A 14,259-nucleotide genomic window follows, 5' to 3' on the forward strand; every position below is an offset into this window, starting at 1 on the left:
TTTTCAAGGCCAGCGATTTAGAAAAATAACTCACTAAATATCTCAAAGCTCAAGTCTGCAGTCTACAACCATCAGCCTCATGTTACTCAACAGGTTTTGGGGTTTTTTAACCCGTTAAGCCAGACCAATCAAACCCTTAATGTAAAGAAGCAGTCAATGCATCATACAGAAAGCATCCTTTCCTAACATGCCCTAATGGCAACTAGAAGCCTTGGAAACTTATATTTCTCCAGCAAAAAAAAAAGCAAAGGCTGCCTGTGCACTGGCAGAGCATCTAAGGAGAGCTGTTGCAGCATACCTAAATAAAGAGGAAACAAACAGGTAGTCTGAGCATCCCAAGGACCATTGCCACAGAAAGCAGGAAAGAGGCTGAACAAGTTATACTTTTAATACTCCTTTCTGTTAAAAGGGAAAAAAATACCAACACTTTAAGGTGAAAACGACATAACTGAAAGTTAATTCCCTCTTGAGAATACCCCTTTTGTGATTTTGAGGGGGTTTAGTATGGCTTTTTGTGATTTTTATTATTTCTAAAATTCAGGTTGTACCTACATAGCTCATTCCGAGTCTAGTACAACTCAAGCACTACATCATGGAGCAGCTGATGACAACAAGCAGCCCACTGATCAATTACAAGGGAAAGCCTAGTGTTGTTTAAGGCTTGTTTGGGTTTTTTTGGTTTTGTTTAAGACTTAAGCTTTTTATATTATTTTTAACCACACCTACTTAAGCCAAATGGCCTTTAACAAACTGAAAGAGCAAATCTGTTAAAAATACAACACACCCCATCTTCAATTAAAGGTTAAGCAAGCTCTCAAATAACATCACTCTTTCTCATAAAAGCATTCAGAAGGGAAAAACCAGACTGGACATTCATGATTATTTTAAAGATTAAGAAGTGAAGTTAATACCTGAATATTTTCATTGTGGTGATGCATATAGCCTCAAAGAAAACCTTTAGATAACCTGATTTCATCACCATTGAACACACAGTCACTTGCACACCACCTGAAAACCAGAATATCTTCATGATCTAAATGCAAAGTAGACCTTCTTAAAAATCATTGCAAATGCTCACAAGATCATGCATGAAGTGTTTAAGAGAACTTTAAAACTGCTTAACAAGAAGCTTTCCTGAAAGAAGTCATTAAAACCACATCTGTCAATCTCCTGTCGACTTCTAGTTGAAGAGCTCCCAACAACTCAATCAACCCCTCTTTCTGCACAAAGATCATTAGCGAGGAAGACGACCTGAAATTATTTAAGTGCTCCAAGAGCAAGAGCACATGGTGACCCGAGTCTCAAAACTATCTCTTCCTGGAGTTATTTTTCCACAAAAGCCTGCAACAGGAGAAAGCTATCCACAAGAAAAGCAAATACAAACAAGAAACAGAAACAATAAAGGAGATAAATAGAACTCTATGCTTATTAAAATAACACATGAACATCTACATAGCAATTTAGCAGCTGTATTTGGTAATTTTGATACGGCTGTTTACCACACCAACTTTATTTCCCCAATCCAAAAGTTCCAATGTTTTTAAAGAAAACCATACATACACATACCTGCTGGCTTATCTGTCTCAGAAAGAAAGACTATACTTGAAAAGCAAGGATTTTGGTGCACCAATGTCAACTGGACATAGCTCCCTTGCACCAAGCGACTCCAGAATTTCAACTACATTTTACATCAGTCCTCAGGGAAAATACATCAACCTATACTACAGCTATGTTTTCCTACACAAACTCCATTTAAGCACTACTGAGAAGCAAACAGCCATCAGCCTCACGTACTGAGGCCCAAGTGTACAAGCAGTACTTTACTGAAGACATTGTCTAATCCAAAGAGCTTAGTATGCAAGGCCTGGATCCTGCCAACACTTGCACATGCCTAACCTGATGCATATAAACGGGGATTACTCACATGCTAGAAGGTAAGTACATGAATAATAAGCATGTTCATGAATCAGCAATTATGTTCAGGTAAAACAAAAAGCCAAGGTGAAAGGAGAGGGGGCACAAGAGGCAAGAAAGTTGTCACAAAGCATGGTAATAATTATAAGAGTAAATGCTCCCTGACAGATTTTTAGGAAAGCTAACTTAAAAATTAGTTTAAAGAACATTGGCTTTGAGGGTTTGGGGGTGGGGAGGAAGAGAATTTCTTGGTTTATCATCTGAATACACAATAAATTGTCAATTGTGTAAAAAGTCTGCCAAAAAATAACCCTTAGACCACCCCTCTTTACCCAATCCCCCCAGCTCTCCAGCTGAAACACTTACTGGTTTTACATTCTCGCTTGCATGCCTGGAAAGCTTCTGAATCAGGGCAATATGGCCTATTTAAAATTAAATTCCTTTATCAGCCAAGTAAAAAAAAAAAAAAGTTTTTTCTAAAATACAAACAGCAGCTCTCCAGAATAAACTAATTAATGCTGTGAACAAGCAAACTGCTGAGCACCTCAACCCAGGAATTGTGAAATTGGCAGCTTTAGAAGTTGTGAGGAAGAAGAAGGTGGGGGTTACATAAAATGGCCTGCTCTTAACTTCCTCTGACACATTTGGGTAAGAAGGGCCTTCCAGTTCTAGTAAGTTATTCTGTATTGCCCCGTAATCACATATTGTCAAGAAGAATATCCTTAAGTGTTCACCCCAAGTGGCCAAGTGCTGCAATCAGCTTCTTCAAGATCCATCAATTCTAGGTACCCCATCTGCTGTCACCAGCTTCTCAAGCCTGCAAAGGGTGCCCTGTGGAGATCAGACTCCTCTTGCACAACAGCCTACAACAGGAGTTCCCAAATTTAACCTGATTTGCTAGCTGCAACAGCAAGGGATGCTGGTATTACCACCTGCCACCATCAACACACCTGCCAGTGCACCACAACCTACGGCAAGCATACAAATATACCAGTTATGCAGCAAACATTCTATGCTAGGTATTTTGAACTGGTTTCTAAGCTATAGTACTATGGGCCTCCTTCAACATTTTAGTAATTCTATCTTGCATTGACAATAATTCATATACCAGAGTAACACTGAGAACTCAAAAATATGGCCCCTTTGGAAGAGCCAGGCTCCAACATTAACGATGCACTAACAACGTTCATCTCTTCAGAGGACAGCACCCTTCCTTTATGCTTTCATTAGAAAAGTATTGATTAGCCTCAAGCCAAAGGTCAGTTGGTGCGACGTTTCCAGCTCCTACATCAGAATGATTCAGTTCTAAATTATCGCCGTTCACAAAAAAGCAGCCAATGACTTGCACCTTGAAGGTCACAAATAATGTTTCAGCATTGACTACTCAATATAATTTGGGAAGTCACAGAAGCCTAGGTGCCTCAACTTCATTACCACAGCTCTTTTCATACAACATTATATGCACTAACAAGTTTTTCCATCTCGATCAATACTATGAACACTTTACATAAGGAAATGTTTTCACTTTATGTACAGCAATTCAAGATTGTTTATATCTAAAAAAAAAACCAAACAGGAACTAATTGCCTCACATCGTAACACCCAAAACCTGCTGGGGACTGAACAGCTCTGAAAGATGAAACCTTTGTCCTTGAGATTTTACAGCATAAGTAATTGTTAGGAAAAAAGTGAAAAGTAGAAGGAATTTATCAAGACTTACTGGTATCTTTCCAATAACCAGGGTTTTGAATAAGGAATTGTAATGCTATAATAATTGAAATAACAATTAGGACTAAAGGGAGAAAGATAAAGAGAGTTAACAGGAGCAAAGGAAGCTAAGAAGCAAATTGAAAAAAACAAAAGAAAAAAAAACATAAAGTGGTAAAAGCAAGCAGCAAAGGAGAAAAAAAAAACAAAAAAGTAATACTTAGCTCAAATTTCAGGCTGCTAACAGAACTGGAAAGCCCGAAGTCAGTACCCATGTGGCGGCTGTGGTCTTCACTATCTAGACCAGAGGCTGAAAAAACTCACAGCAACCAACACTGGTTAAAGCTACAAGACAACAACGAGACTGCGAATGGTAGCTAAATCAAGCTAAAGATCTGAAACCTCTGAGACAGGCAATCTTTAACAAATAAATAAGGAGGAAGTTACAGAAAGTTGTTGGCTTTTCTTACTGATCATGTCTGAAAGTGAAATTTATGCTTCTATTTCAGGTTACTCATAGAAGTAACAAGCTAAAAGAACCCTTTGAAAAATGTATCAGTCTCTCTTCTGTAATTTTATAAGACACCAAGTCCTGTGTGTGTCCAAAGCAACTTGATAGCTGTATGCACTGATACCACAAAAATGATTATTATTCATTTTACACTGATGAAAACGATGTCCCCATGAGTTTACTGTGGCCAGCTTTCTTTCCACCCCCTCCCTGAGCACGGCGAAAATGTAATTGAGAACTACCACCCTTGGGATTTGTGAACTACTAGAACACACATTTCCTTCTTTGGGATTGAGAGTCTGCTTCTATTCACTTACTATTAGACATTTCATTGGGAATACCCCTCCGGACACTTGCTGGAAACTTGCTGCATTTTTTTAGCCTGGCAATTGCAAGAGATACCACAAATCTGAGATCATCAGAAGACACAGGTACTGCAAAACTAGCACTGGGTATTTTATCAAGTTTAATTACAGCTCAGCGCTGCTGAAGACTTGTACTTCTCCTAATGTGACTTCTGACTGCTGCCTGCTTTTTCATCTGCACCATTTAAGAAATCCTGTAACAAGGCTTGCAAAGCTACCCTGGGAACTAATAACAGGTCTGGAAAAACCCAGACATACTGCTCTACTTCTCCCACTCTTCAATTTTCAGCGACGGAAGGGAGTGTAAATTGTACTTAATTGCAAAATTGTCAGTTCAGTCCTTGAGTCAGTAAATTACGCTTTTACAGTTTCTCCTCATTCTCCCATCTCTCCTTTCCCAGGGAATGCACGCTTCCAGCATTATTTCTCCTCTCCAAGCACTTCTATTGTCTTGTTCCCCTACCTCACCCACAGCCTCCCCAGCCCCCTTTCTTCTCACTTGCTCCTACAGGACACCACATCCCGCCTCCACACCCTTCCTCCATACAGTCTCTCGGCTCCTCACTAGCTCAAATTCTCACTCCTGCTCATGAGCTCCTCTCGCAAGTCACCAGTCAACATTTTGTGGGGACTGGTCAACACTTTGTGGGGGACACAAGGCCCCAGGCCTGAGCAGTCACACCCCCAGCTCCTCAGGGACAACCCTGGAATTACTGTGTTTCTTGTGGGTCTCCTCGGTGCTGCCAGCAAGAGGAGTGGGTCCCAGTTCTCCATCTCCTAAATTCATACATTCATAGCGTGCCTTTTGTGTTTGTTTTTACATATGCTTAAAGACTTTGCAATATTTAAAAGTAAACTTTGTGATTTCCAATCCGATATTGTCTGAAACAACTCACTGCTTTTTTTATAAAGCAGAGGGAGGAAGTTCATATCATCCCTCTAAAAAGCTATAAAAGTTTGAATTATAACTTTTTCCTACTCCTATAAATGTCCACATTTACTTTTTGGACTGGAAATTAACACTTGATCTCTGACCAAACACAGTTAGGAAAATAATTCTTATTAAATAGTAGAAGGAAAACTTTCAAACTCAATCTACAACCATCCTCCTTCTTTCCTTCTTGACCCCTTAAAGACCTTTTTAAAAATGCAATCAATTTGGAATTTTAAATTTTGAAGTTTTAAAACTTAAATTCCGATCTTGAAACTGTTAAATAAAACACCTCTGAAGCTTAACATGCTCTGCTTTTAAAACCTAAAATGGTGCTAAATCCTTACAGTAAAAAAGCCATTACGTTACGGTTAAGCTTACAGACACACACTGATTGCAGCTGTATGGGTACAGAAAAGTAGGAGACTAACTGCTAATATAAAAGGAAACTGTGAACCCTAAAAGTTTAATAGTTGTGAAACCAGCAGCGAAGCTTTTTAAGTTCAACAGTCTACTCAGCTTGAGGATAAAGCGCTAGGAGCACCTTTGTAGCCCCACAAGTTCATCTCAAAAACAAATTCCAAGCTTGACAAGCAAACCCACCTTTTTCTCACGTTATCAATATCACAAAAATGTAAATACAAAGCTCTACATTATCTGAACCAATCTAAAGACTACACAGTTTCATTAGATTTCTGTTCTAGTCCTTTAATTACATTTAAAAGAAAATACATCTTTAATAGTACTTGTCACAATGAAGTATCTTCCCCTGTATTCTTGTCTTGGATGCATTCTATGTCACAAAACTCACATTATATCAACTATAATAATGAAATATTATCTGCTTAGCAAGATATCTAAGACATAACTGAATGCTCACAAGTCATTTATTTCCACATTAGAAGGGATATGTTATTCTATCAGGGTACAGGATTTCTCACATGCATGAAGGAGGTAATTTGCCAAATCAAGTATTTAATAATAACCCATTGGTTCACCCCAAAATAAATAAATAAAAGCACTTGGCACACTACTTAAAGAATTAGTCTCTGTGCAAAGCACAGGGAGATTTTAAATCAGCCAAACAGTCACTTTCACATGGACAGAGCCAATTTCTCACAGAAACATTTACACAGAAGTGTAATGTAGTAATCAAAGGTCTTACTCAAGGAAGAACTAAAGTCTCTGAACATGACTAAGTGAAACAGAGCAAATCACGCTTTTTTTAGCTTCTGCTTTGACAGAAGGTAGTTTCCTGTTAGATTCTGCACTCTGTTTACTAACACTGTTAGGCACCTACTCTCAAATTAGAAACAAAACAAAACTTAAAAAAATATACATTTTATTGGAGAAACTGTCATCCACAAACCACTATACAGTTTTAGATTTAAAACAAGCAGTTAGAAGCTACTATAGAAGACAAATATATCTAAATGGGGACTGAACTGGGGGAAACTACAAAGACAAGCAAGCTCCTTCTAATGTAAAGACAGAGTTATCCATACTGGAAGTCTTTCGGGAGTTACTAGGACCCCAGTTCTTTCCCTTTAGCAGCCAGACCAGCTGTTTACTTCCTCGGTGTTGCGTAGATAAATACTTATAAAAGTGTCAGCTCTACCTTGTCCAGCCAGCCACAAGAACTGTCAATATAAATAATAGCCTGAGTTTCCATACGAGCTTACACATCACCTTTGAAGTCCAGTAGGAGGTGATATTTAAAATGAGAAGGAAAAAAAACCACAAAGTAAAACACAAAGCAATGGTACACATCGCGTACATTAAAATGGAAGGAGAATCACTCATGCTAACGTAGTGAGCAGACCGTATGCTGAATTCTGCAACTTTGAACAAAATTACGGTGCTGGTTATCTTCCCGTTTCCCTCACAACAACAGCACACTGGAAAAAGAAATTCACAAACACTACTACAAGACATTATTGGCTATATGTAATTGTCATCTCCAACAAGCATTCAAGGGATGTACTTTACATTAGCCTCCTCTTCCAAACAATATTAAAATTAAGTGTACCACTGTGAACTGTCATTTTTTCATATACTAACAGTAATTTTAAAAATTAATTCAGCTGGATAGGTTCAATTAAAGGGATGTTTAAGATATATATTTTTTGCCTTTAAGAATAGAGGTGGTTTATGTAATATACACTGAGGACTGCTTCACTTAAGTATTTTAAACACAGCGTCCAACAGCTCTCCTTGCTACCGTGTTTACAGTTTGCTACTACACCCAAAGAACAAAGAGCAACTTGACTATCAGCCTTCAACATCCCCAGTGAAAAGGAGTAAAACTCATAAATGGCACAGGAAGAGCAGATGGGTGGTCAGACTTCGTACGGGGAGATATTAGAGTAAAACCCAATTACATCTGAACACAGGTTCAAACACAAGAACCTTTCTACCGCAGTTCCACTCAAACATTAACTCTTTGCATAACACATCCAGGACAAGCTCGCACACCAACCAACCTTTTTTCAGAGGCATCCAGTGGGCACACAAGCAGCCTCACGACTAGTTAGCGTGAAACTTCCTCAGGAGAGTAAACTTGGAACACACACAGCAGCATTTGAAGGCTCAGGTCCTTTACCTTTCTATGTGCATGAGGGTTTATTCTTAAGCTCACTGTTAGCAATTTCCTGTGTACTAGTTTGTAAACATGTTTATCACAAGGGAAACAAAACCATACTCTCAAAGTTAGCTCTTTATTACTACTGATAAATGAAAGCAATAAGATTTTAAAACCCATCATGTCAGGGGAACATCCTTCCCCACACAGATGTTAATTTAACTCAGATTAGCCTCATGAATGCATTCAGTCAAGGAGGATATAGTTCACTTTGCCAAACTACTTTTCCCTCGAGAGCTTACTGTTGCGAGGCATTTTGCAATTCCAACTTGTATTTTAAAAATAAAGAGTATTACTATATCCAACTCCTACTTCATTTTTTCCTGCCATTCATGTTTTTACACCTTTGTTTTTAAGGCTGGGGAATGTTAGTAGCCCAGTACCATTAATGCATCTTCTCAACAAGACAAGACCGAGCATTAATCTAATCATACAAAAACATCATGGGTCCCATTCTGAAAGGCAGCGAGTGCCCTCATCTCCTATTGATGTCAGACCACATAATGTTAGAAGTGTTGAGGTCTATTGTTCAGTCCATTTTTCCCCATCCTGTGAGGTCCTGCCATATAGTCATTAGAAAAGGCCATACGCTATAATACACTGATATAAAACAAAACATAAGACCCTCACGCATTTCTTTGTGTTTACCAAACTCCTAGCATCAACAGCATAACCCAAATAAGGGCAGAGTACACAGTGCGACTGCACATGCAAGCACTATTTTCCAGACAGAAGCAGCTCTTAAGAGTTTTATTTTCTTAAAGAAATAGTATAGTTTATAAGAGCCAGGAAGGCCTCCCAATGCAGTTCCTTACATAAACAGGTACTCACCCTGCAATTCCCAAATTTGGAAACAAAACCAAAAAGAGACACCACATTTCTGAATCAGTCAACTTGGACACATGCTGAAAGAGAACACTTACACATCACTTAGACAACTGCATATTCTTTCTCTGTAATCTATAATACAGAATTACCATTTACTTCAATTGAAGTATTTCTCATCTAGAAACACAACTGCATTTGCAAGGCCTTGTGTATTAGCACCACTTTTTTTTTTTTTTTTTTTTTTAATTATTTTAACGCCCGGTATTGTCCACATAAAAGTAGACTGTGGCTTGTTTTGGAGGGCGGGGAATAGGGGAAGACCTGTGGGTCAAAGCCAAACTTAGTTGACAAGAAGGTTTACACTCAAATCTTTCTTCTCATCTGGATTTGCAGTTAAATCAGTTGTTTTCCTGTTCTAACCATCAAGAAGAGTTACAATAATATAGCCTCAAACAAACGTATGTTTGTCCGGAGAAAAAGAGTCACAATATTTATTCAAACGCACATCTGCTGGAGTCCTGCCAGCCAGCCGATTCCAGCAGACGGGCTGCAGGGGGGAGTTTCTCAGTTTTGCCCGGTCAAGAAGCGACTGTTTAACACCACCGGCGGCCCCAGAGGAGCTCAAGGGAGGAAAACCCCTTCGGGTCTGGTCCTCCCTAGCCCCCAGCCGGCACCCGGCTTCAGGGGGTGGGAGCAGCAGCAAGACGCAAGCTGGGCTGGCTTCTCCTAGGGGCACCGCGCAGCATCGGCGGCGCCTCCCCGGGACCAGCACCAGCGCGCCCGCCAGAAGAGGAAGGAGAAGGGGTCGGCAGGGCCAAACAAGAACCGAGAGCCCAAGTGCGAACGCGGGCGAGCTCCCCCCCGCCCCGGAAAAGGAGGACCCCCGCCCGCAGCCGCCCCGCTCCCTTCCCGCCCTCAGGAGGGGGGCCCCGAGGGCCGGCGCTGCCCAGCCGCTCCCCTGCCCCTGCCCCAGCGGGGGTGGGCGGGGGCAGCCGCTGCCGCCCTCCTCCTCCGCCCCCGCACCGTCCCCGGCCCCGGCCGGGCCCCGCGCCCCCCGGCCCCACTCACCGGCCGTCTCGGCCGCCGCTGGCGCCCCCGCCACGCCGTTCAGGTAGAGGATGGAGAGCAGGTGGGGCTGCGTCTTCTCCAGGGCCACCCGCAGGTCCTGGAAGTGGTCCCGCTCCTTGGCCAGCAGCAGGGCGATGAGCAGCTCGGCCTTCCCGCCGCCCGCCGCCTCCAGGTCGCGCAGGTCGCGGGGGCCGAGGGCGCCGGCGGCCTCCAGCAGCTCCACCACCTTGTCCACCTCGGTCATGGCCTGCGCCAGGCTCTGGCGGCACTGGGCGAGCAGCTCCTTGTGCTTCGGCTCCATGGCCGCGGCAGGCCGCCGCCGGCCAAACTTCGCCCGCCGGGGCCGCGCACCGCCGTCGCCCCCGGCCCCGCCGCTCCGCCGCCGCCCCCGGGGAAGCGCGGGCCGAGGGGGGGCGCCGCCGGCCGCCCTCCTCCGGCAGCCGGCGCCCCCGCAGCGGCCCCCGGCGAAACTTCGTCCCGGGGAAGAGGCGCGGAGCTCGGGCAGGACCTGGGCCGAGGGCGGCTTTGCCTCTTCCTCCTCCTCCGGGCCGGGAGCCGCCGCCGCGCTCCCCCTCAGGCAGACGGGGGGCGAGCCGCCATCAGGGGCTGCTGCTCCTCTTCCTCCTCCAGCTGGCGCCCCTCTCGCCTCCTTTCCGCCCCCCCGGGCGCCGAAACAACTTCTCCTCCTCCTCCTCTCCCCTGCCGCCGGGAGGGGGGCAGCCGGGAGCAGGAGCTGCGGGAAGGGCGGCCGCCGCCTCCCGAGCACCCCCCACCCCCCCGCGGGGCAGCCCAGACAACTTCTCTCCGCCGCTCGCTGCAGGCCACACGGCCGCGGGGCGAGAAGGGGGTGGGGGGAGACGGCTTCAGCTCCAAGCGCCTCCTTTCATTCGCGGGCGCACGCAGCCATATTGGTTGCACAAGGCTGCCGCCTGCGCCGAGACGGAGCTGCGGCAGCGCATTGCCCGCCCGCCCGCCCGCTCCTCTCCTCGCCTCCCGCCGACGCGCCGCGGCGGCCGCCTCTCTCCCGGCCCGGCCCGGCCCGGCCCTACCCCGGCCGCCGCCCGCCTCCCGGCCGTCAGTCAGGGGCTCCCCGCCGGCCCCTGTGGAGCGCGGAGGCGGGGCGCCGGCCCCGGGCGGGGGGGGCGGTGGGGCAGGGCCCGCGCCCCCGCCTCCGCCGCGGTGCGGAGCGGGGCGGCCTGCGAGAGGTTTCCCCCGCTCCTCCCTCCGGCGAAGCGGGGCTGACCGGCCCCGGCTGTCTCGGCGGTGAGACAAAGGCTCCGCTGCGGCGGGCGGCGGGGACGGGGGCCGCCGGCCGCCCCCGCCCTGGCGGCCCGGGGCCGGGCGGGCCGTGCCGCTGCCCTCTCCTGCCGGCGGGAGCGGCTGGGGACGGTGCCCGCGGGGCAGCTGCGGGGGCCGGGGTCGTCGCCGGGCGGCAGCTTCAAACGTCAAGATTTATTTCATCCTAGCCGAAAAAAGCAGAACATCAAAATCATATAGACCGTTTGGGGCTTTGTCCATTAGAGTTTAGAAAAACGAAAGTTTTCAAACAAAACACCTAAACATGAGTAATCTCCGCTGGCTCATCTTCCCCCCAACTGTAGTTTCACCCGTGTTTCGCGAATAACCAGAGGCCAGGTAATGCACCGGCAGAGCAGGGGTGTGTCTGTACGCAGCGGCAGCAGCAGGAGGTAATCGTTGAGCAAAGAAAAAGGAGAATAACAACGCTTCTGTCTGAGGGTAAACAGCCTGCCTACATCACTTGCACCCAAAGGTACCTTAATTTGCAAACAGCTAGGGGAACAGGCTGCAGAGGGACCACAAGCAATTATAATCTTACATTCACATTTTATATGGAAGACTCTTGTCTTGCCACGTAGGTATGTTTCTGATATCCTGCAAAAACAACGGTGGCTGTAATGGCACAGAAAGAGCATCACCGGTATTTGTGTTAACCCCGTTACACCGAGTAGCAATTGAAACTATCTGAAAGCCTTCTCTCCAAACTCTTTCATGCTTTATTTAGTGTCCAGAAAACTGAACTCAGTGAGGTACAAGGGGAAGCAATTGTTGCTTAAAATTTTCTGTTAACACACCCTTTTGGAGAATTCAGGTACTGAACTGAGTTTCAAGTCACGTTATGTGGTTCAACAGATGATGTCTCTCATATGGGAAAACAGCCTTGGGTTACCTGCCTAATCACGGTATGCATTCTACTTCTATTAGTGGAGGCAGATACAGAATAAGGGGACTTAGGGATTTTTCTCAACGTTAAAAGTCATTATTTAAAACAATACAATACAGTATGGCATGATTCTGAAACAAGTTTTTTTTCACATTTGGTCCATTGTTATTTATGCTCTCGTAGATTTATTTCTTCTAATTTTGCATCCATGGTTTTCTTAGCAACTTTCTTTACTAGACAAAATACACAGAGATTAGCTTTCTTGGCTAATGACTAATGTTGTAAATTCCTGCAAACTGTGTTCTTTCTAGACTATTTAAATTTATCAGAAAATTTGCCTATTTCTCTCCAGCAAGTTGGGCAAAGTTTAGCCAGTAAAGTGATCGTACATTCCAGAAATACTAGTTAACACTAGTATGCATGAATTGTTGTCTTTAACTCAGGAAAACAAAGTTGAAACAGAATGGAGTGAAAAACTACCGGTAAGAAGTGAAACCTGCCTCATGTCACCTAGTGCACAGCTGAAGCAGACACCGCTCTCAGCTCGCGCCAAGGCAGTCTCCTTCTGTGCCTGCACCAGAACATAGGGCAAGTGCAATTGAAAGCCTTCATAAGTCAAATGCACAAGAAGACTGAACAAAGATTGCACAAATTATTCAAGTATTTCCTAGTTTTTAAGACTTTCTAATCTCAGCAGTCCTTTAACAATCCTGTTTTATTGTGTGTTTGCTTATATAGTTTCCTGTTCAGAAAAGGAAACAAACGACCAAATTTTATTACAGGACATTATGATAAGAGCCGTACTTTAGATCTATGCAGCAGTCCTCCGCTACCTAAAATAATACAGAACAATCTTGGTTTCCGTCCTCTGCCTGACTCAGCACTCTGATACGCACTCTTCTCCAGGGGTTGCAGTAACAGGAACAGCATCGTTCGGGCAGGACACAACTCGGGTATCTTGAGTCCCATTCCAAAGTCTAGAGGGAGGTGTGCCTTGGCAAGTGTTTGCTCGGGACTCAATTTACTCCTGCCTTTCCCAAATGTGTGTCTTAGTCCTTTGCTTTCTCTTCCAAATAAAACATCAGTCTTCTCATCCTGCAATGCCTGCCTCGCCTTTTGCTTGCAGATCCACATCTCCCATTGCCGTTGCTCAGGTACTGCCAGGTAGCAGGTAAATCCCCGTCATATCAGCTTGCTTTCTTTCTGGCAATGCAGTTTCTATCTTTTTGTCCTATCTGAGTCTCTTACGCTCCATTTTGCTTGCAAATGCCAAGTCTTCTTTGCTCTCAGATAAATTCAGATAAATTTCTCATTGCACGGATAAATTTCTCTCTTTCATGGGTTGGGCCGGCAGGCAATTGCCTGTATAACAGAGGGGCCTTGCCGTTACCTCAGTTGCTTGACTCAGTATAGACTTTCCCCAGCAAGTGCAAGGAAAGGCTTCATAAGACGTAGGCATATATGTCATCTTTGAAGACTCAAACTATGAAACATATGCAAATTTATTATGCCAAAAGTTTATGAAGTGACCAAAATTCAGATCATCGCAGTACCCCAGCATCTACTACCTTACTGCCAAAATAAGGATCAAACCCAATTTTCAATTAATTCCTTCCTCCCCACCTCCAAAATTAAAAAAAAAAAAAAAAAAAAAAAGCAAACCCCTTTGCTTCCCCTGCCAAGTTTTCAGAAAAAGAATATATCTGTGGAATAAATTTTCAGAACTAAAATCTAAGTTAATCAAAGACAAATCCCTGAAATGAATTAAAGTCTATGACTTGCACAGACTATGCAAGAATCAACCAGGTATATATCAGAGTACCAAAAGGAAGGCAGTTTTTTTGTTTGTTTGTTTAAACCAAATAAAAGGAAGGATTTAAAAAAAATGTAATTAAATATGGAGCTCTGACACAGGATGTCATGGATGCTTGTGTAAAACTGGATTCAAACCACAACTTGACAAATTAACAGAAAAAGATCAGTAGATTTTTCTAAGCTTTGGAAAAGCTTTCCAAATCTTTTTTTTTTTTTTTAAGATTTGGAAACTAGGCTAGTGAGGATGTATGCTTTGGGCGCTAGAAAAAAAACATTGACTTTCTGAGAGAGCATATT

The 14,259-nt window shown here is 44.2% G+C and overlaps 1 protein-coding gene across 1 annotated transcript in view; it reads right to left on the reverse strand.

The window, feature by feature from the left end:
- DLG5 (discs large MAGUK scaffold protein 5) overlaps positions 1-10,266 on the reverse strand; it is a gene marked incomplete at both ends in the record, with an annotated part of 109,637 nt that extends 99,371 nt beyond the window's left edge. Inside the window, one exon of the mRNA XM_082308811.1 lies at positions 9,966-10,266. Within this exon, the coding sequence (XP_082164937.1) occupies positions 9,966-10,266 (301 nt within the window). The remainder of the gene's footprint in view (positions 1-9,965) is intronic.
- Between the last annotated feature and the right edge of the window lie 3,993 nt (positions 10,267-14,259).

The sequence above is a fragment of the Platalea leucorodia genome, assembly GCF_965183815.1.
Source record: "Platalea leucorodia genome assembly, chromosome: 4".
In the NCBI taxonomy this organism is placed as follows: domain Eukaryota; kingdom Metazoa; phylum Chordata; class Aves; order Pelecaniformes; family Threskiornithidae; genus Platalea; species Platalea leucorodia.